Below are 24,453 nucleotides of genomic sequence, written 5' to 3'. Positions count from 1 at the left end.
AACTTTGCAAGGTTACACATGCCAAAATAGAAAACGGCACCACATGTTTCCCATTGTATGGCCTGACAAGTGTACTGTAACGAGGACAACTCAGAAAGTGACCTTGCTTGGGTTTTTCAGAATTCTTTTTTTTCTCCTGACCTTTCATGCTCCTTGTGTTAACAATGAGAACGATATCAGAAAATGTCTAAACACGTGCAGAGCAGAGAAGTCTCATTTGTGGATTCCCAGCTGTTGAGAGCCTGGCTACTGTTATTTGTATGAAGATAAAGAAGCAGGGCTGACCGGCACTCAAACGGAACCACAAGACCAGAGATATTCAGTTAGCCCATGACTAAGCACCCTGAAGGGTGTGAAACGCGTAGGGTGGATGGAGATGAAGCTTTATTTTTAATTTTTCTACCAATAAATTTATCTTTTAACTGAATATCTCTGGTCTTGTGGATCCGTTTGAGTGCCGGTCAGCCCTGCTTCTTTATCTTCTGCTGTACAGCTCCCCGAAGCTGGGGGTCTGGTGCTGGTGCACCCGGACCACTTTCACTGTTTGGTGAGTAACCTTACAACTAATTCTGGAGCACCTTGTCGTCCTCTAACCATTTGTACTGTTATTTGTATACCTCAGCAACTATAGTGGATTATCAGCAGCCTTCGACCAATTTATTTTTCATTTTTGTCTTGCTCAGCTATTATCATCGCTAATTTATATAGCGCCAACATATACCGCAAAAATTATAGAGATTATATATCAATTCCTGCCTAAAATAAGGTTATAACTATATAAATGCATATAAATATAAATGCATTATTGTACAGTTACTGCACTCTACTATCACCAGTGCGCGAGCTGCAGGGGTCCTGAGGGGAAGCAGGCCCTGGCCCAATCGCACCCCCTGCTCCCCCGGTTGTTCCGCCACTGCTTTGATAGATAGCTCACTCTTTTATTGCCTATTGCGTGTGAGTTATTTGATTTGGCAAAGATGAATTATATTTTGTAAGAAGCAATGACAAGTGTAAACTGACATTCTATAACATACGTAGTATTCGGTTGCAGCTCAGTACCCATTGGAAGATTGTCTTCTTTCAAGAACTAAATTGTTCAAATGTCACTACATTTGATTCTGTTCATGCAGTAAAGAACACATTAATATCTACAACTTACATTGTAATCACACAAAAAGGAAATAAACAACAAGATCCAAAATAAGGTCATGAACTAAATAAATAAGTTAGGTAGAGAAAGAAGAGTGAGGTGGTAAAGGTTGTGAGAGAGAAGTGCATTATAGAATGGCTGACCATTTGGAGGACCTGGGGCATCATGCAGTGTTCCATGGGTTTTTATAATCCCCTAGTCTACTTGAGTGCTCTATAAACGTCCTCTGTGTGACATCATAACCTCAGCAGTATTTCATTATAGGATTAGTGTATTATAGGCCCACCCATATAACAAAATAGATCAGTGCTGTTTTATACCGTTACCAATTCCTGTTTGATTATGCAAACTCTTGATTTAGATAGTAAAGTAAAGTGTGTAGTCATAGAACAGGTCCATGGGGAATGGACAGAAAATAATAAAAATAAACATTATACCCATATCTAGTTGTATAATGTTAGTGTATCTATAAACCTGTGCACACTGGTCAGTGTTTATACTTGTCCTAGTACTAGGATATCTATAGGGATCATTTCCTAAGATGCGGGGTAGAAGTGCTAAAACCAAAACTGCTGGCTAAATACTAAGCTTGTGCTTGATTCAATTCAACAATGTTATTTGTGGCCAGGAAGATGCTGTAGCATGGTTACAAAAAATATTTGCATCCCTCACAAGAATAATTGCATATCAAGTTTTGTGTGCAAACTGAAGCCACATTATAACACCACAAAGTATTGTATGCTTCCTGTGTGTGCTAGAAAACAAGTCTAATATATTCATAATTCACCTACACTCTTGTCATGCAAATGCAATGGTGCGTTTAGACACCTGCTGTTGGATGCTGCTGTGTTCCACTTTTTATCAATACGGAGGAATTTGCATTTTGTTCCACCTTATTGATCATAGATGCCATGTGTAAAAGTTTGCTCTGGTCTTTTCATCAGAGCAAGTACAGCTCTATACTGCATCATAATAATGTATAATTAGCTGCCAATCCTGAATCTGTCCCACCATACCCATGGATACAAGTCTTATTTCTACTGTGCATTCATATTTCCAGTACAGTGATAAGATTTATGAATGGGAAACTCAAGGAATCTGTTCTGGTACGAAATGCAAAGTTACTTTTTTCTTTGTTTAGCTGTCCAAATGTAGGGCCTATAGCTGTATGGAAATTTGCAAATCGCTATGAATGGATTGCTAAGAATATCAGGTCAGAGGGGGCTGCAATGCAACTGATTCATTTACAATTCTCAACAATCTTAAATTCAAACACACACAAATCCTAATTTAGTGACAATGTGCTTACATTATTTTGGCCTTTGCATACCCTGGGAATCATGATGGTTCATTCCTGAGGGGTCATGGGTTCTTCAGATGCTACAGACATCAATCACATAGAGTTTGTGTTTGGGCTAGGTGCTGATGTTCCTTTCACAGCCCAAAGCCATACTTAATTGTAAACTCCACTGGGGAACTTTTGAAATGATGAAGCAGTCTCTGTGAATCTACTTGTTTCTTTTTTTTACGTTAAAGTGCTTAGTCTTTCTTTTGCATCACATGCACTTTGAATTCTAGTTCAGTTCTGATTTTAGCTGCTCGCAACATTGCTTTATTTTTAAACTCTTATCGCCTCTCACCCAGATGTGACCCAAACCAAGAATTCCTCTGTTCAACCACATTTGTGGTATATACAGAAATAGAGCAGCACATGGGCTGCCTAACTATCTTAACAGAGACGGGGAAAATGCTATGGGAACGCTCTCTCTCTCTCTCTACTCAATAACTTGTCCTGTTCTTAGAGAGCTGTCAATGGAACAGGTTCTTCTATAGAATGTTTCTTTAACCCTATTTTAATATAGTGATTTTTTTGGGGTAATGTTTCTTGCTTAAAACTGTTGATGTTCTTCTTCTCTTTCCCTGCTCCTTTTTAAATGCATGCTGATTCCACCAATCAGGAGCCTTTACTTCCTGTTAATCGTGAGCAGCAAATATAATTTCCAGCAGCATGCTCCAAATGTTGAAGTGTTGAAGTAAGAAGTGTTGAAGTAAGAAACATATTAGTAAAGCAACGTTTTGAGTTTTGCAGGCCCTTTATCAAGCCTTAGCGGTAGTGACTTCCTCTGAGAATCTCTCTCTTTTCATTTACTGTACACCTTATGTTACCTTTTAAACATTAAATGAGACTTTATTTGGAATATCCTTTTGTTATGCTGGCTGTAACAACCTCTTTGGAGTTGGACCAGGGACCTGGTGTTGTTGTGCTGTCTGCATTTCTGCTACAACTAAGTCTCTGGTTCACTTCTGTTGCTCTCCATGTATTTGCATATAGGCTTGGCTTGTTTCACCTGTTGTCAATCTGGCCACAGGTGATCTGTGTAAGCCATTAAGCTGCCTATAAAACCCCTACACTGCACTCATTTCTCAACGTAGGTCTGTGTTCCATAGTTCCTGGGTGCGATTCTTGTCTGATTTTCTGTTCCTTGCCTTTGCCTGTTTTTGACCTTGCTGTATCGCTGCCTGAACCAACCCTTGCCTGTTTGACCACTCTTCTGTATCCTGACTTTGTATCATGTTACTGATTGGTTTTGACTCCAGCCTGTTTATCTTGACTATGCTCCTGGTTCCTGATTCTGTACTGCCCTGTCTGATTTTTGTATTGCCCTCATGAAATTTGTATGCATGCTATAGCGATACTAAAATCTACAATTAGTATAGATATTGGTATTTATAGTTTCAGTGGGTGTGTGTATGTAGGGTTTGGTTTGGAGGGGTTGAACTTGATGGACATTGGTCTTTTTTCAACCCAACATTACTATTAAAAGGTACCTGCAGGGCCGGATTTAAATGTGAGTGCCCCTAGGCCCACTACTGTGCGTTGCCCGTGTCCCCTCCAAGGGGACAGGAGCAATGGGGATTGGCGCACGGGAAATTCAAAAAATGATTGTATCTCCAGCGCATCCCCAGTGTTTTTGAACCAATATGGGTGTGGTTGTGCAGCATGCCGTCCCCCTGAAATCCTGCCACCCTAGGCCCGGGCCTAGTGGCCTTTCCACAAATCCGGGCCCGGGTACCTGCCAAAACGTTCTGATTGCAGATTCCAGCTTTATACAATGGATGTGATGCTGCTTTGTAACTAGCAGGAGGCAGGAGTGAGCAAATGTTCAATATGACCAAAATAGAAAGGATAAAGCTGCATGATGGGTGTGGAAGGGCTGAGTGAGTGTGTGGTGCAGGGTAGTTTTTCTGATAATGAAATATAGTTGGTACTTACTGTATGTTGAAAGTACATAAATAGAGTTTTAGAATTACATTTGCATGGTTTTATAATAGACTGTCTGCATTTCGTGAAGCATCCTATTGGGAAAAAATAAACTTGTGATGATGTTAGAGATCTTCAGTGGGCACAGTTATATAGGAAATATGCTACAGTTAACCCTATAATCTCTTTTTATAACTACTGTATTCTGTACACCTGATTTCTCTTCTGCCTGCTGTCATGTTTCCATATCATGATTAGCTGTCTGTCGGATGTTAAAACTTGCCATTAACCAATTGGAGTTTCACAGGCTGACACCCTTGATAAACAAAAAATCTGAGAGGGTACAGTTAGGTCCATAAATATTTGGACAGACAACTTTTTTTTCTAATTTTGGTTCTGTACATTACCACAATGAATTTTAAATGAAACAACTCAGATGCAGTTGAACTGCAGACTTTCAGCTTTAATTCAGTGGGTTGAACAAAAAGATTGCATCAAAATGTGAGGAACTAAAGCCTTTTTTTAAAACAATCACTTCATTTCAGGGCCTCATAAGTAATTGGACAAATTAAAAAACTAAAAATAATATGTTAATTTCTAATACTTGGTTGAAAACCCTTTGCTGGCAATGGCAGCCTGAAGTCCTGAACTCATGGACATCACCAGATTCTGGGTTTCCTCCTTTTTAATGCTCTGCCAGGCCTTTACTGCTGCTGCTTTCAGTTGCTGGTTAGTTTGAAAGGCAAGAACAATCTAAGTCAATTATATTCCTGCTTAAGTAAAAGAATGGTTTATAAAGTTCAAAGAAAAGGATATAATAGCATTACAGGAATATGAAAAGTAAATGTACATTTAAAGCACCCACACAGCCTACAAAAAAATCAAGGATAACCAATAAAACTGCTAAAAGCCAGATGCATTTCAGTCGAATGCTAAAGACAGATCCAGTAGGAACATCAGTTTCAGGAATGCTGCCTTTCTACTTATGTATGGTTGTGCCAACTGGCACAGTCGGCTGTTTCTATTCTTTTCTCCCAGCACTTAATAAAAATGTGAACCATTAAAGACCATCATCTGCAAGCCTTCAAAGTAAAAGTCCAGCAATAATAACTGTAGTGGATTTAATTTCTAACAGTAAACAGTTTGGATTTTAGATTCTGTGAGTAGGGAATAGTATTCTTTATTCAAAGAAAGAGAGCAAATGTGTTATGTATAATGGCTTATTTACTAACCCAAAGTGCAACGCAAACAGCTCAAAGCTGTTCTAAAATTTGTACCCACTCACAGAGATACTCGTGTCAATATATACTCCTTTATACATGTGCTTTGCACTAAATTTCCTGTTGCCATACTGAAGTACAGGGCCAGAGATGCAAAGTAAATAACACCTATCTTTAGGAGATACTTACAGGGCTCCCTTGTGCCTACACACACTTATGGGCACATTTATCAAAGGTTGAATTTCGAGTTCATGTGAGTTTTTAAAAACTCCCATAAACTCGAAATTTGACATATCGAAATTTATTAAAAAAATTAAATTTTTCAAATTTGAATCGAATTGAACTCAGGTGAATAGGATCGACACGAAAATAGAATCTAATTTCATTCAAATTTGAATCGAGTTTGAATTTCGAGTTCATATGAGTTTTTAAAAACTCCCATAAACTCCCATGAGCTTGAAATTTGACAAATTGAAACTTATTTAAAAAATAGAATTTTTGAAATTTGAATCGAACTGAACTCAAGTGAATAGGATCGACCCGAAAACTAGAATCTAATTCAATTCAAATTTTAAATTGATTTGAGTTTTAAAAACTCGATTCAAGTTTTTTCTCAGAAAAAAAACCTTAAATGTTCAGAAGACTGCAAAAACTCAAAATTGATCCCAGGACGTCTTTTATTGACTAAAACATCAATTGCTCAGGTTTTAGTGTTGAATAGTCGAATTTGAATTCTTAAAGGGCCAGTGTGTGATAAATCTCGAAAGTCTAATTCGAATATTTCAAAAAACTCAAATTGAATTTTAACAATTCCCTAGTCGAATTTGACAGTTTTGGCTATAAGAAAACAACTAGAAAATTCTAATTCAAAATTCTAATTTTCACTTCGACCCTTGATAAATCTGCTCCTTAGTCCATTTGATGTACATAAATTGCTCTTGTTCAATGACAAGCATTGTGTTTGAATGCTCAGCGATAGCCATATCATACATAGCTGCAGGGCTGGCTATAAATGAACATTTAGGTAGCAAACTCTGGGTGGAAAATTTGACCAGGTCAAGTTAGCCAATGTGCTGTTTGTATTTTATACAGGTGACCAGTAAATTCCAGGTGACCAGTCAAATGCTATTTTAGATGTTGGTAGGTCACATTTTTTTTTAAAACTAAAGAATACCTAAAAATGTTTTTAGTGTTACCAGCGATCCTGCATCAAGTGCATGTCCACTGATTGTGTAATGAGGTGTCATTTATTATTCCTTGGGATGCAAGTTCTAGCGTGCTAATGCTTACTTATTTAGCACTTGCGCCCAGGCATTGCTGCTCCTGCTTCAAGCATCAGATACAAAATTTGGCACAGAGAGCAGTGTCTGTAGGTGCAGCAGAGACAAGGCAGTAAAAATATATATACTATCTAGGGCTGTGACATTTGTGATGCTCACTTTTCTCCCCTGATGCTACTTGTTTAAATTGTTGAATCTCCTTATTATATTACACCTTTTTCCTTTTAGTTTTTACATAATTGGACAGTGATAGCGCTGTGTTTCTCAAGCTATTTAATAAGCAGTGGGAAACATCCTGTGGCTGAGACAGCACTTGGCAGATCATCAAGGACATAGTTGGCCAGATACAGACTGGAAAACCCAGTGACAGAGGAGAGATGCTGTCAAGCTATCTATTAAGCCCTGACTACATTTTTCTTAAATTTACAGTTTCCATTAAAACTCCAAGTTGACAGATTTAGTTAGTATACCTTTTGATATACTGTAAGGAAATGAGATTCAGTAGAACCACCGTTTTAGAGGGGACCTGGAAAAAATAGTGTAAAATCCAGGAAAATATAAAAGCAGGGAAATTTGTTAAAGAGGTCGTTCACCTTTTTTGTTTTTCTTTTCAACCGTTTTCAGTGCAAAGAAATAACGTTTTTTTCAATTAATTTATTTTCTATTTGTGGCCATTTTTTTTTTAATTTTGAAGTTTAAACCTTAGTTTTTTCACATCTCAAGGAAGGGGTTCACTAAGGCCAATCCCAATCCTTAAACTTGATTGAAGGCAGTTTATACAGCCAATATGCTGTTGAGAAATGTATCAACTAATGTAGCAAATTGTAACCAGACAGGAACATTAAACTTTAATGTTTATTTATTAAAAAATAAGACATGGAAAGCAACTGAAAAAAATCTTTATTTCTGGTGAATAATCTGAAAATAACTGAACTAGAGAAAGTGTTTGGTAGGTGCGTATTCTTTAATTATTCAAAGGATATATGCTCAGGAGTCTGGTTTACTTGGAAACGTATTAAAGATATACTGACTGTCAGGGAGCCGGGAGCTCCCTCCAGGGAGGTTGTCTGGATCAAGGAGGAAGCCCTCTTGAGGGAACAAGGTCGCGGTATCCAAAGGGTTAAACGGAGAATAGTCAGGATCAGGCAAGAGTTCACAGGCAGGCAGAATACAAACAAAGTCCAAAGTCCAGGCAAAGGGTCAGGATACAAGGCAGGAACAAGATTAGGCAATAAGGCACACAGGAAACCCAGGATATGCTTCAGGAAAGTAATCCTATTCTTGGGCGCCATTCTGGCGTCTAGTTGGCGTTTTTATTTTCAAATTTGGCGCCATTCTGACGTCATTGACGCTCTTGCGCCGACGTCGGCGCGCTGACGTCATCACCCGGCGCCGCTACCCACGTGGCGGCCATGGGCGCCGCCATTTTGGGAGCGACGCCGGCGAAGATGGACGCGCCGCCCGGAGCTCCTGGGCCTGCTCCGGGCGGCGATCGTTACAGTACCCCCCCCCCTCACGGGGGGCCTCTGGACCACCAGGACTTGGCTTCTGGGGAAACTTGGAATGGAACTCCCTCACCAGACGAGGAGCGTGAACATCACGGTGTCCTTCCCAGGAGCATTCTTCAGGGCCAAAGCCCTTCCACTGAATGAGGTACTGAAGGGACCCTCTGGAGATTCTGGAGTCTAGGATTTTCTCCACCTCGTACTCGAGTTGACCCTCCACTGAGATGGCAGGAGGAGGAGACTGACCGCCAGAGAACCGGTTGGTGATGGCGGGTTTCACCAGAGACACGTGGAACACGTTGGGGATTCTCATCTCTGGTGGAAGCTGGAGTCTGACAGCCACAGGGTTGATTATTTCCAAGATGGGAAATGGTCCCACGAATTTTGGACCCAACTTGGGAGATGGTATCTTCAACCGGATATTCCTGGAAGAGAGCCAGACATTATCACCCACCTTGTAGAGAGGAGAGGATCTTCGACGACGATCCGCGAAAGTCTTATGAACAAGAGCACTCTTCTCTAGGTTCAACTTGGTCGCAGCCCAAATAGCAGACATATGGGCTGCGGAGTCGTCAGCAGCCGGGACGTCAGATAGCACAAAGTCTTGGGGAAAAGCTTGAGGATGCTGACCATACACCGACATGAACGGAGACCTTCCTGTAGAGGAATGACAAGCATTATTATGAGCGAATTCCGCCCATGGGAGGAGATCAGACCAGTCATCCTGGCAGAGGGATACGTGGTTCCTCAGGAACTGCTCCAGGGCTTGGTTGACACGTTCAGCTGCCCCATTCGTTTGCGGGTGGTATGCAGATGAAAACTGAAGAACAATTCCCAGGTCTTTGCATAAGGAACGCCAGAACTTGGCAGTAAACTGGGTGCCTCTATCGGAGACGATCTCCACCGGGAAACCATGCAGGCGGAAGATGTACTGGATAAATAGCTGGGACAACTCCACCGCAGAGGGCAACTTCTTCAGAGGGATGAAATGGGCCATTTTGGAGAAGCGGTCAATAACAACCCAGATCACAGTATTCCCACCGGAGGGAGGAAGTTCGACAATAAAGTCCATAGAGAGGTGCGTCCATGGACGAGAGGGTACCGGCAAAGGCTGTAACAACCCACTGGGGCGGGAATGGCTAGGCTTAGAAGTGGCGCAGACATTACAAGCAGCCACAAAGTCCTTTACATCCTTGCGGATATCAGGCCACCAGACTAGGCGCCTCAAGAGTTCAAGGGTCTTAGCCAAACCAGGATGTCCAGCTTGCCTGGAGCAGTGGGTTTGTTGCAGGATGGCCAGGCGAAGTTCTGGAGGGACGAAGGCCATGCCAATCGGAGTATCTTGAGGAGCCGAGGACTGCCCAGCCAGAATCTGGTCGGCAAATTGGGGATACAGAGAGGCAATGATCTTGACAGGTGGAATGATTGGTTCCTGTCTCTCAGGGTCACGGTCCACCGGAGTGAAGCTACGAGACAAGGCGTCGGCCTTCAGATTTTTGGAACCTGGGCGAAAAGTCAAAACAAAGTTAAATCGGGAAAAGAAAAGGGCCCACCTGGCTTGTCTGGGATTTAGCCTCTTGAGGGACTGTATGAACTCCAGATTCTTGTGATCAGTGAAAATCTGGACAGGAATTTCAGAACCCTCCAGGAGGTGACGCCATTCTTCAAGGGCAAGCTTGACTGCCAAGAGTTCTCGATTCCCGACGTCATAGTTCTGCTCTGCGGATGAGAACTTCTTGGAGAAAAACGCACAGGGGTGCAATTTTCCATCAGAGGAATGTCTCTGAGACAGGATAGCTCCGGCTCCGACTTCAGAAGCATCAACTTCGATGCAGAAGGGTAGTGCAGGATTGGGATGTCGAAGAACAGGAGCGGACGTGAAGGCCTCTTTCAAGGACTGAAAGGCTTCTATAGCAGATGGAGGCCACAGGCTGGGTTTACCCCCTTTTCGGATGAGGGCCAGGATAGGTGCAATGCGGGAAGAGAACCCCCGGATGAACTGTCGATAATAATTAGCAAATCCGATGAATCTCTGGATTGCTTTGGTACTCAGTGGGAGAGGCCACTCCTGGATGGCCGACACTTTCACGGGGTCCATCTCAAATCCCTCTGGAGAGATAATGTATCCTAGGAAGGGGATCTTGGATACCTCGAAAACACACTTCTCCAACTTGGCGAAGAGAGAGTTCTTCCTCAGACGAGAGAGTACCTCCTTCACCTGGGAGCGATGACTTTCAAGGTCCTTGGAAAAGATCAGGATGTCGTCCAAGTATACGACTACGAACCTTCCTAGGAGATCTCGGAACACATCATTCACAAACTCCTGGAAGACGGCAGGGGCATTGCATAGGCCGAAGGGCATAACGAGATATTCATAGTGCCCATCCCGAGTGTTGAATGCCGTCTTCCATTCGTCACCCTCCCGGATGCGAATGAGGTTGTAGGCCCCCCGGAGATCCAACTTGGAGAAAATCTTTGCCCCTTTCAGCTGGTCAAAGAGCTCGGCAATCAGGGGCAGAGGGTATCTGTTTTTCACGGTGATCTTATTCAGACCCCGATAGTCTATACAAGGCCGAAGGCCTCCGTCCTTCTTCTCCACGAAGAAGAACCCAGCCCCTGCAGGAGAGGTAGAAGGGCGGATAAACCCCCGCTGGAGATTTTCTTGGATGTACTCCTTCATAGCGGTAGTTTCTGCAGGAGAGAGAGGGTAGGTGCGCCCTCTGGGGGGCATAGCTCCAGGCAGGAGTTCAACCGGACAGTCGTAGGAGCGATGTGGGGGAAGGAACTCTGCAGACTTTTTACAAAACACATCGGAAAATCCCTTGTAAGTGGAGGGCAAAGTCTTTAATTCCGCAGAGGAGACATTCACCTTCTCGAGGGGCTTTGGCGGAAGGCAATGTTGCAGGCAAAATAAACTCCAACGAGAGATCTGCCCAGTGGACCAGTCTATGGTGGGGTTATGCAGACGTAACCATGGAAGACCCAATATCACTGGAGTAGAAGGACAGGGGATGATGAAGAATGAAAGTTTTTCTTGATGCAGCGCCCCAACTTGTACAGATAGTTCCGCCGTGAACTTTGTGACGAATTCAAACTCCAGGGGTTTGTCATCTATGGCAGTAATTCGCAGGGGAGAAGACAATGGAAGCAGAGGAATCTTCATGCGTTCGGCAAAAAAGGCATCCATGAAATTGCCATCCGCTCCGGAGTCGAGGAAGGCCCTTTCGAAGATAGACTTACTTGCCAGGTGAATCTGCAAAGGAAGCAGAAGCCTGCGTGAATTTTCTTGATACTTCTCCAGAGAACCTCGAGTGATGCCCCCTACATGAGAAACCTGAGACATACCTCGGAGTACAAAACTCTTGGCTTTGGCAGGACAGGCGTTGGCAAAATGGGAATGCCCACCACAGTATAAACAGAGACCTGCCATACGTCTTCGGAGTCTTTCCTGCTCGGAGAGGCGAGTCTTTCCTACTTGCATGGGTTCCTCCAAAGGAGACGTCGACACATGGGTCACAGGAACAGCGGGTGTTTGCAGAATCGGCCTTTGAAAGCGAGGGGCCAACATGGGAGAAAACTGCGCTCTCTCTCCACCTGGTGCTCTCTGAGACGAGTGTCCACCTTAATGGATAGAGCGATCAACCCTTCCAGGGTGTCAGGAGTCTCCCTGGAGACGAGATCATCTTTGATGCGGATGGATAGGCCTTGGTAGTATACAGCCTTGTAAGCGTCATCACACCAGGAAGTCTCCGCCATCAGTGTTCGGAAGTCTATAGCATACTCATTGACACTGCGGCTTCCTTGCCGGAGCTGCAAGAGACGGGCAGGGGCGTTCGTAACCCGACCTGGAGCATCAAAGACTATACGAAAAGCTTGGAGAAAGTCTTTAACATCAAAAGTCAGCGGGGAATTCTTCTCCCAAAGAGACGTTGCCCACTCCAGTGGCTTGCCTTCCAATCGAGACATCACATACCCCACCTTGGAACGCTCGCTTGGAAACTGTGTGGGTTGGAACTCAAATTGAATTTGGCATTGCGTGGCAAATCCCCTGCAGGCTTGTGGGTCCCCACTGAAACGAGGGGGAGGTGGAATGCGAGGCTCACCTGTCGGGTAGCTTGTGTTCGTGGGGGCTGCCGCCATGGGGGGATCCCCAGTAGGTGGAGCAGTGGAGGACGCAGAAGGCACTTGAGCCAGCAGGACATCGAGTGCTTGCCCAATGCGAACCTGCTGGTTTTCGTAGTCCTCCATGCGGGATGCCAGTCCGCGGAGCGCTCGTCCGACATGAGGTGTGGCTTCCTCAGAAGGATCCATGGCCCAAGAATAATGTCAGGGAGCCGGGAGCTCCCTCCAGGGAGGTTGTCTGGATCAAGGAGGAAGCCCTCTTGAGGGAACAAGGTCGCGGTATCCAAAGGGTTAAACGGAGAATAGTCAGGATCAGGCAAGAGTTCACAGGCAGGCAGAATACAAACAAAGTCCAAAGTCCAGGCAAAGGGTCAGGATACAAGGCAGGAACAAGATTAGGCAATAAGGCACACAGGAAACCCAGGATATGCTTCAGGAAAGTAATCCTATTCTTGGGCGCCATTCTGGCGTCTAGTTGGCGTTTTTATTTTCAAATTTGGCGCCATTCTGACGTCATTGACGCTCTTGCGCCGACGTCGGCGCGCTGACGTCATCACCCGGCGCCGCTACCCACGTGGCGGCCATGGGCGCCGCCATTTTGGGAGCGACGCCGGCGAAGATGGACGCGCCGCCCGGAGCTCCTGGGCCTGCTCCGGGCGGCGATCGTTACACTGACACCAGAAATGAAACTATTTTTTTTACATCTATCATAATATTTACTTTGAAAGCAACTTATAACTTTGCCATAAAGTCTTTGCTCAATGCTTTTACATTGCCTGCTTGATACCCCATGTTCCTGTATGAGGGGGTGGCCATATTTGTGCAACAGGAGTCGTTTAGCATTAGGAACTTTAACGGACAGGCTGAGATGGAACAGTCAGGTTGGCAAAACAGTAAGGTTTAGGAACTTCAAGTACCAATAACTTACAAAAACAGACCTCTCCGCAAAAAACAATCAACATGACCTATAGGTAACTTTTAATGTACATTCATATTTTAAAAAGTAGTTTTTTAGTGTCAGTATCACTTTAACTGTGTAAATGGCAGGGGTTAAGCAGTGCAGCGTTAACGTTGTATTATATGGGACACATGCAAGGCCTCTCTAAGTGCTTTTAAAGTTATTTGTAAAAACAATTACTATTGAAACCAGCATATGCTTTAAGAAGAACTAAAGCTTAACTAAATAAGTATGGCATAAATGATGTACATTATGTTGGGGCCCAAGTCAACCACAGGCCTTTAGTAGTTCTGTGTCTCTGAAGATACTCCAGTAGCTCCTCAACTTCTTATCTGCTGATTCTGCACATGTTCTGTGCTGCTGTCACTTACTGAGCTTAGGGACTCACTCACAATATACAGTACATATAAAATATAAATGTCACAATATAAGGCTGATTAGTACTTAATACAGATAATTACTACATGGCAGCACAGAAAGCCTTGTAGCATCAGCTTATATTATAGGCCAAACTCATTTTCTGATAAGTTGCCACATCCCCTAAGGGTTCAAGCACACGGGCAGATTCGGGGCACGTCGATTTCCGAAGTCACCCGAAGTTTCCTCGTGAGGCAACTTCAGCGTCTTCGGAAAACGAATAGCCGCAAGTGGATTGGCGCAGGTGTTTTGTCATTATAGCAGGTGGCACGCAGGGGGAAGGCAGTTCGGGAGATTGTCACCTGCAGAAGAGGCGATTAGTCGCCGGGCAACTAAATCTCCCTGAATCTGCCCGTGTGCTTAAACCCTAAGCTTAGCTTCTCAACAGCTGCTCAGAGCCCACTGAGCATGTGAGTGTCGCAGACGCTTTCCAAGATGGTGACACCCTGTGACAAGTTTGAAGTCCTGGATCATTGCTGCTATTGGGAAGTGGAGACTTTAGGCTGGTACGATGAGTTCAGTATATAAAATATGGCATTTTTAGCCATATTCAGTTTTAGGGTTTAGTTCTCATTTAACTGGTTGTTACTTTTTAAACAATGTTGCAAAAGTCTGAGTTCCCCAGCAAAGTCTGGTCTATTAATGAGCTGCCTAGTTTTACATTGTATCAACAGTCTGAGTCATCAGGGCAGAGAACAGAAAGGGACAGACAGACACTTTAGCAGTACACATACAAATAATATAAATCATGGAAAATGTGTATATTGCAAAGTTGCTTAGAATTATGTTTTCTTTTATCTGGCAAAAGAACATTGTTTGGGTTGGCATTCCCTTTAAAATCAGGGGATTTAAAATTGAGGTTTCACTGTAATAGACCATGCCAATTACTGCTGGAGATAATTCTTTACATATGTTGTAAAAACTGTAAACAAGTGCATGATTTATTTTATGGACGCGATAGTAATATAATCTGCAAGTTGTTTTATGGATTTCTTTCAAGATCAGTTACATTAAGACATTACAAGAAATGTCTGCAATATAATAACAGGGCATCATAGCCTAATTTAGATTTTTATTGTTTTGTAATTGTGCTCTGTGATACTGCTTTTTGCATTCTTTGGCCCAACAAGGTATTTAAGGAAATCATTTCAAGATAGTGATTTGAGTGCACTGGCCATAATCATATATTAGAAAACATAATTGTACCAATTAAAACAGCATACAGAAAATACTTCCATCTATGTGGACTCTTCTATACTAGTGCTGCATTCCAGTTTTCCTGTTCTGTATTGTGGGGTGCAAGGCACAGCATACTTAGAAGAAAAGCACCCTGGGTTATTCTGTAAGTACAGGGCTCCCTTGGGTTTTGCGGTGTGTCAGTCCAGTAGATAATAAATAGCAATGACAATTGGACCCCTCTGGTGCATTTTGATTGCCACTATTTTTTGTCTGATTACAGCTGTGGTCAAGCACCCTGCATGCAGTAGCTTGTACAGAAATATTCTTTTTTTCTTAATTTAATTCGATTAAATCGTAAATTTGTACTGGATGATGTTTACTTTAGAAAGTTACATAAACCTCTTTAGGTGAGCTATTGATGACAAGTACAATTTTGCCAAAATTCCAAAAACATTTCTAATAGGCGCTGTTTCATAAAACTTTAAGCAAAAATGTTTAAAAGATTTAAATTCTGCATGCAGTATGCTATGCAGTTAGTTGTTTATATGTATGTATAGTTAAATAAATGCATTAGAATAATATTATATTATAGCTGTAATCTTTATATTTATCTTTTCAACAGTGCACAGAATGCTTGCACTTTTCACTCATTATTGCTGTTGCTCAGCATGACAGGGAAATATGAGACATACTGTACACATGAAGCAAATGTGCAGTGACTACACCACACCTTTTCATCACTGAAATTGTAGCAATAACGTCTGCTCTTTATATACAGTAGATCCAGAAACAGAGGTAAAGAGCCAAATGCTTTGTTCATTGATGAGCTGAAGGTGAAAAGGAACACATCCATCAAATTCAATCTTTTTCACATTAATTGTACTTTCTAGTTAATCCAGAGGAAATTTACAAAAAGAACCTGTCTCAAATGTGCTCAAAAAGGAAGGGGAGATTATTTCCAGATTGCAAGTAATTCTTGATGCTGAAATGAACATGGATCGACATTGTACTAAGGGTATTATTATTAGCCTTGTTTTTTTCACATTTGAGATAAAAGCATGCATCCCTTTCTTGAAACTATGTAATATATTTGTCAGTACAGTCACTTAGGGGAGAGAATTCCACAATTTTATGACACACACAACTTTACATTACATTGGTAAAAATAACAGTGAACATTTTTTTTCTAACCGTAAGAATGCACCAGTACAAAATGTTATAGTCCCCACTCCCTTATATATTTGTAGTGGTAATATATTCCCCTCTTAAAATATTTTTCTCAAATGTAAACAATCCCAACTTGACCAGCCTGCAAAGAGTTGCACCTTAATGCAAACCTGTGGGGCAAAGTGCACAATATAGGATGCCCAGTGTATGGGTTTCTTCTCAAAAGTGCAGTTTGTGGGTAATGCAAGTCTGGCAACTTGAAACAATGAAGTGGGGAAAAAGGTCACTCTGCCTTGTAACTATTTCTATAAGTGTTGCATACATACAATCCAGCCCTGAATCTGTTATCCAGAATGCTTTGGACCTGTTCCGTATAAGGGATCTTTCCATAATTTAGATCACTAGTCACTGGGAAAAGTGATTCAAAAATTAAATACATTTCATATGATTGTATTGCCAATAGGGATGTAGCGAACCGCCGATAATGTGTTCGCGAACGCCGTTCGCGAACACCGGCAAAAAATGCGAACAGTTCGCGAACAGTTCGCGAACTTCGAACATCCGAAAATCGTTCGATTCGAACGATCGAAGGATTTTAATCGTTCGATCGAACGATTTTCGTTCGAATCGAATGATTGAAGCCATTCGATCGAATGATTTCATTCAATCCAATGGCTTTGATCGTTCGATTCGAACGAAAATCCTTCGATTTTAGCGATCGAATGGTCGAATGGTCGAACGATTTTGACGCGAACGCCTATTGGCGAACGTCGCGCGACGTTCGCGAACTTGCGGCGGACGCGAACAGCCGATGTTCGCGCGAACAAGTTCGCCGGCGAACAGTCCGCGACATCCCTAATTGCCAATATGGATTCATCAGCTTAATTATGATCAAGTACAAGGTACTGTTTTACTACAGAGGAAAATAATTTTGCTTTAAATGTCTATGGGAGATGGCCTTAATTCTGATCTATCTGGACAATGGGTTTCCGGATAAGGGATCCCATACCTGTAATTATTAATTTTATCTGGAGAATTATCTGCTTGCTATGTAATCACTAGTAGCAATAAAGTGACTTTCTTAGAGATTACAGTTCGTAATAAGTGTTATGTCTTTTAAACAGGCCATTATAAAAAGCATATGAGAATTCACACTAAAACTTATTGTATATCTTCACCTTAAAATGATGTTTTAGAGTGCTGTGGAGCTGGTGGTAAGCAACCTGAGATCTTCTTGAGCTATAGCTCTCAACTGAAGGTTTTCATTGAGATCCTGGGCATTGTGGTCCCACAACATCTGGAAGGACATAGGTTGTCCATTCCCAGTCTACATAATATTAGAATTGAGCATGACCTCTGTAGAAAGTGGTGTTTTTAGAGAATTTTCAACCAGTTTGTTTTTTATATCTTTTGCTCAGCAGCTTTCCTATGGTCAGCTCAAGCATGACATTATGTAGGGTGAATAGGAGAGGACCAATAATAACACAAATTGAGCCTAACAATCTGGAAGCCACTAACAAAACAAATATAATTAGGGGAGTTAATAAATGGCATTGTATTGCAGCTAATCACAAACCTTATGTAGACCAAATAAAATGAATGAGTACTAATAAAGATTGCATCCATTCTCTGCAGTTAAATGTCGATTTCAGTGTGAGCATTTATTATATTATTTGTTTGCTGTGATTCTAGCTGTTCAGTAGGAATATACCTTTAAATTGTGACAACATGAGCTTCATTAACGCTTAACCAAAGAGCTGCTAGATTTCTTCCTTGCCAGTGAGCAGCAACAAGCCCTTATGAGAATGTCAGCACACTGCTCTGCTGCCTCTTACACAAACAGCCTAGCACAAGCCCCTCTCAGTGAAGCTGTTTACTGAAGGCAATGGGCGTATAAGCATATTCAGCATATTATATATTTTTCTCTCTCCAGGAAAAAAGAAAACGACAAGCTGCTATTGAAGACAAAAGAAGGCAGCTTGAAGACAAAATACTCCAACTGCAACATCTCAAGGTAAGATACAGGAACAAAACATTTACAAAAGACTTACAGCATCTGTATCTGTAAAATGATGTGTGTTTTAAACCAGTGACAGAGGGTTCTTTGGATCAAACGTTACTGCATTTGATATTCATTTCGAATAAAAATACATGATGCTCTACAAATCTCTCTCTCCTTAGCTCTATATCTGCTTGTAATACTGTTAATATGTTCATGGTAACATGTTTCCTGCTTTCCCTACTAAATACATATAGGCTAAATACCTGAATAGCAGCAATGAATAAATTATTCTATGTTATTCTTAGATGAATTAAGATGGTTACACATGAGGCAACTCCCATAGGGTTATATTGTTTGACTCTTTGGCTGTATGAATTGAGTGTGAGTCTTTATATATTTCTCTGATCAGTTTCTTTAGCACAAGAATTGAATTGCTAGCTTGCATGTCAGTCAAGATTTTGCCACTTGGCTATGTGAATGACCCCCATATGTGACCATGGAGGTCATGTGACTTTTGTCTCTAATAAATCATTCAAAATCCAATTAAATGGTGATTAGTTTGAAATGAAGCTACAGAGTCATAAACACTGAATGATGACTTGCCAGTTTGGAAAAAATGTTTGAATATACAGATCATCTTGGACAGTCTGTGTCCAGCTGGAGTTTGTGTAGAGTCCATGGGCGTCCACAGAAAATTTTCCAGGGGGAGCAAACATATTACAAAAATGACTTGTACTGGTTACTTGTACAGGTATCGAGCCTATTAACCAGAACCCTCGGGACTTGGGGCTTTCCGGATAATGGATCTATCCATAATTTGGATCTTCATACCTTAAGTCTACTATAAAATCATGTAAAAATGAAATAAACCCAATAGGCTTATTTAGCATCCAGTAAGGATCAATTATATCTAAGATTTTCTATGAATAAATGAAGTAGTAACTGTTGCACATGTATAGCATTGCCATTCTATTAGTGACTACTCCTTGTTTGCCAGGACAACACTTGGTCTTTTCTACTTTCTAAGCACAATTACTAGCCAGCAGTTTGTAGAATGTTATTCCCTAGACTGAGTTCTAGTTACAGCTGGATACATACAGTGATGCCTCCATTTTACATACTCTAATTTTAAGTTTTTAAAAAGATAAGAGTCAACCAAAAACAAACTATGAAGTGGATACAGGACATGAGAGGGGGTGAGGTGCAAAAATATATATTATAATATTATAGATATTTTTATCTATACAAATATACAGAGTGAGGCAGAGGGTTATTAGTGACAGAGAGGTGAGTGTGGGGTAACTCAGCAGAACAAGAAGGGAAAGGGTAAAAGAGTACAGTGAATAGAGTGAGGCAGAGGGTTATTAGAGACAGAAAGGTCAGTGTTGGGGTAACAGTGAATGGAGGCCATGGATAGGTGGGGGATTCAATGGAGCAGCAGGACAAGGTACTGTAGGGGTAAATGTGCTTTTGTGGCTTTGTGGAGAATGGTTGTAGGCAAAACCCACAGACGAACTGTACCTGTAAGATTCAATAACAAATGTAGTTACACAGCTATACACAGGTTCATTATAGTCTAACTCACACACACAGTTTCTCAGACCTTCTTAAACACAGTTGCCCTTACACATATTAACACAGGAGTGTCCAAACTTTTTGCAACGAGGGCCAGATTTGGTGAGGTAAAAATGTGTGGGGGCCGACCATTCAGCCCGACATTCTTTGGACCATTAACATTAAATTACAAGAATCACATAGCTGTAGCAGTAATATTTGGGCACATTAGTGAAATGATCTGCCACTTGGGCTATACTGCTGCCTGTGTGCTGAAGGTGTTAGCAATAGACACGTACTGGAACGTAGTGATGCTCCGCTCTCACATACTTCTTTAGTTCACTGTACTGGCACCTCATTACGTCTATTGACACCTTCAGCCCTAAAGAAGTATGCGAGAGCGGCGCATCACTATGTGCCAGTATTTGTCTATTGCCGACACTTAACACCAAATATTACTGCTACAGCTATGCGATTACTGATCACACTATGCTGGCGGGCCGCAATATTATTCATTTCATGATGGAGGCTGAGGGCCGGTGTAAATTTGAAAACGGGCCGCAATTGGCCCCCGGGCTAGACTTTGGACATGCCTACATTAACACTAAAGGGGTTATTTATCAAAATACAAATCAAGATCTCATTAGTTTCTGATATATATACTCTAACCAAATCCGCACTGGTTATTTCCCCTTATTTATCAATACATTTTCACGAAAAATTCCAGTACAGGAAAAAACTCGGAAAAATTTTGAAAATCGTACGGAAAATTTGAATCATACAAATTTTTAACCAAAAAAAAAACAAAATATCTTCAGATTTTTGCACAAAACCCAGCACAGATCTTAGGGACTTCTCCCATTGTCTTATTTACTACCTCAGCAGGTCTGAGATGCCGGATTTTTAGGTTCTGACTTTTTCCATCCTCAGTGTATAATAAATCACGAAAAATTTGAGGGTTTTTTTTTCACAAAAAATTTGGATTTTATCATAAAAAAAACTTGAATTTTCGAGTTTTTGGCATTCAGACTTTAATAAATAACCCCTTAACAGTTAATTTTGCACAGATACACATACACTGGCATTGACACTCTAAGTTTAACACAACAGATTCACACTCACACACATTCTGCCCTGGGAAAGGAGCTGCTTCACCAGGAGGAGATTCTCTGATTCTTTCATTCCTCATACAGTTAAGGAGCAGGAATTTTCTCACAGGGAAGGGGTGGAGCCAAATACGGATTTCTGCTCTGGGCAATGAAATAGGCACTAGGATGGTCCATTATATGAAGGGGTGCTGACCATAAGATGTCTTTTATAAGCTTATGGCAGGTTCTTAATAGTAATTTTAAGAAATGTGTTCATATAAAAAAAGAACAAAACAATATATATATACATATGGCAAGATAATATCCTTTATTATGAAGTACAAGTCCCCCTCCCCCCCTTGCCCCTATCTGTGAACGCCAAGTCAATAAAGAGTTACAATGTAGTTGCATACTACAGATAAATATAGTTTATGCAAATTAATAGGACTTTATTATTTAATCTTGTGTGACCTACAGTTGTTTTATTGAAAAAGGAAATCATTTTGAAAAATGTGGATTATTTGGATAAAATGGAGTCTATGGGAGGCGGCCATCCCATAATTTGAAGCTTTCTGGATAATGGGTTTACGGATAACAGATCCCATACCTTACTTAATCATGTAGCCTGTGGGCCCACCAGTTAATGGCTTTTAAGTCAGCCAATGTGTGGAACCGATTTCAGATTGTAAAGGTATAAGATCCGTTTTCCAGAAACCCAGTTATCCATAAAGCTCAGAATTACAGAAAGACCATCTCCCATGAACTCCCATTTTATCCAAATAATCTAAATTTTAAAAAGTGATTTCCCATTTCTCCGTAATAATAAAACAGTACCTTAAACTTGATCCCAACTTAGCTATAATTAATCCTTATTGGAAGAAAAACCAGCCTATTGGGTTTATTTAATGTTTACATGATTTTATAGTACACATAAGGTATGATGATCCAAATAACGGAAAGATCCGTTATGCAGAAAACCCCAGGTCCCAAGCATGGATATGGATAACAGGTCCGATACCTAGTGCATTTTTTTTTAAAAAAATCCACTTTTTATTCTCAGGCAGGTAAATTACAACTTTTGCCAATGCTAATAATTTGGGACTAAATCAGCTGTTTCTCTGCCAGTGGAAAATCCCTGGTGAAGAAACTTTTGATGTAACATTAGACTTAGCCTACCTAAACAAAAAAAACACCCTCTGTCTATGCAAAATATTTTAATGATTTCAAAAATCACAACACTAATATCTAATGGATTACCACTGCCAATGATGCTGCACCCTTCTCAACATTTAAGTCAGCTACACATTATACTCCTATAGGGGTTACAACCCGGAATTGCGGGGTGGGAAACAAACAATATGTAGAGCCTGTAATGTGCTTGGGCACAAATAAGAGTCACATTTTCTATATTCTACAGTGATTTACAAGTTCTTGACCATTTTAAATTATGATAACTCCCAATAATTAGAAATTGAGTGCTTTAATCACCCATGGCAATCAAAAAATGGCTTCATGCTTTTATACAGTAATGGAATTCCTTATGGGGAATGTAATTTTGGGTCGATAACAGAAAAAAACTATTGCAATTCCTTAACAATGCAAATACGTGTTTGCAAAGTAAAAAATTTTGCCTTTGCGAAAACTGTCCAACTCATGTGACAGTAGGATAGCAATTGACAATTTTATAGTTTACCATAGTGTGCAGTACATGCAATAAAACTTCTTAATGGGAACTTTGTTACATTTTCTACATTTACTCCACCTTCAAGCAGGTCTTTAAGGTTTGCATTGAGCAAATACAATGCAATAAAAGCCTATTGAAGAATATTACATTGTAACCTGCAAATGTTTTTTCGCAAATTTGTTATCTTTGCTAATTTTATTACATTCCTTACTTAGTGACTTGTAATATTTTTATAATTTACAACAAAGGGGACATTATTCACTGACAATAAGAGGAGCTTGGTGATTTTATGGTAATAATTCAGTTTTGTTGATTTACTATACAGAGGCAAGGCTGGCTCATGAGCCACTGTGGAATTTGAGGGGCAGGGTCCAAAATAGAAGCCACCAACAGTTGTAGAAATGATAAAGATGTAGGGAAGAGGGCAATAAATAGGAAGATGGAAACAGATATAATGGAAAAGAGACTGAGCTGGAGCAAGAAATGAAGTGCAAATGAGAGACGTTGTTATTGACATTCAAATGAAATCACTGTCTAGTGTTGCTATGGGAACATCTTTTCCTTCAACTAGAAAAGGTAAGATGCTGGAGATAAAAGATGAAAGAAAAAAACAATAAAATATATCTCAACAATGAAACTTTCAATTTATAAGTAGATATTAGGTGTTAGGGACTCTCCTCTTGTTTTAAAATTAAAAATAAATAAGCAGTACCCATTTTTTTAAGAGAAATGTTCACAGAAAATTAACAGTTTCTATAAAGCTCTGGGTAACACATCAGTGCTGTGTAAAAAAGGACGATGACTTCATCCAATGGAAATAAGAAACACTGAGTTCCCAAATGCTGATAACTCTTGAATGAAAGGACAGGGCTCTTTTACCATGAGTACAGGGGCAATTGACCAAGGCCACAAAACACAGGGTACAACAAAGCACTATACTTAAAGTCTGTCTTTAAAGTATCCTTCTTGGGTGGAATGGACATTTCAATGTACTAAAATAAGTATATTGACAGTAAAGATTTCGAATTGAATTGAATTAATCTTGGATTGTTTTGCAAATACACTTATCTATCTAGACACTCTGTGGCAAAACCTTCACCAAGTACTCCTGAAAGAGAAGACATCCTATATGATGGTAGCAAAACATTTATTTGTTTCTTCCAAAACAAGAAGGTGTTATCTTGGTTAGCTAAGGATTCTGGGTTAAAAACATAAAGCACAGTTGTCAGTTGATCCTATGGAAATTGTATCTGTAACACAACAATAGCATTCACTTGAGAATACATTTCATAATAGATACTTTCTTCTTCCCAGTTATAAATGCAGAAAAATTGCAGCCATATGTGAATTTGCTCAGTTAAATGATAACTCTTTTGTGTATTTTCAAGAGCTGTAAAAAAAAATTATGCAAAAATTACACTCTCTCTGGGCTTGTTTGATTTTAGAATATACCAATGAACTCTCAAGCTGCACAGTTGGGCAACAGCTTTATTAATGAAGCTTATTTATATGGTTTGCTACAGATTTTATTTTATGTTTTAATGTCACCTATATTCTAAACTTCTTCTAAATTCCCTATGTAGGAAAAACTCGTAGGGAATTTAGAAGGAGAATTTTGGAACATATAGGTGACGTTAAACATAAAAGAAATACATTGGTAGCAAACCATATTAATGAGCTTCATGATGGGAACGCAGGAATAAAGAAATGTACTGTTGTTGAACATATTTAACAACGAGGGTAGGGGACATTGATAAAAAAATGTATAACTGTGTGAAGCAAAATGGAAAAAAAAAAGCCCCCCAACAGGTTAAATGAGGGCTTTACATTTACTCCATTTTTGTAGTATAAATATTAAGTAATTT

The 24,453-nt window shown here is 40.6% G+C and overlaps 1 protein-coding gene across 6 annotated transcripts in view; it reads left to right on the top strand.

Moving 5' to 3' along the window:
- Nucleotides 1-24,453, top strand: part of palm2akap2.S (PALM2 and AKAP2 fusion S homeolog) — a 172,241-nt gene that overhangs the window by 27,874 nt on the left and 119,914 nt on the right. For all 6 annotated transcript variants that reach the window (XM_018239953.2, XM_018239954.2, XM_018239957.2 and 3 more), the window contains exon 2: nucleotides 18,194-18,274. In XM_018239953.2, coding sequence (XP_018095442.1) covers nucleotides 18,194-18,274 — 81 coding nt within the window. The remainder of the gene's footprint in view (nucleotides 1-18,193; nucleotides 18,275-24,453) is intronic.

Source organism: Xenopus laevis, chromosome 1S (genome assembly GCF_017654675.1).
Source record: "Xenopus laevis strain J_2021 chromosome 1S, Xenopus_laevis_v10.1, whole genome shotgun sequence".
NCBI classification, from domain to species: domain Eukaryota; kingdom Metazoa; phylum Chordata; class Amphibia; order Anura; family Pipidae; genus Xenopus; species Xenopus laevis.
This window is presented reverse-complemented; position numbering and strand designations above follow the sequence as displayed.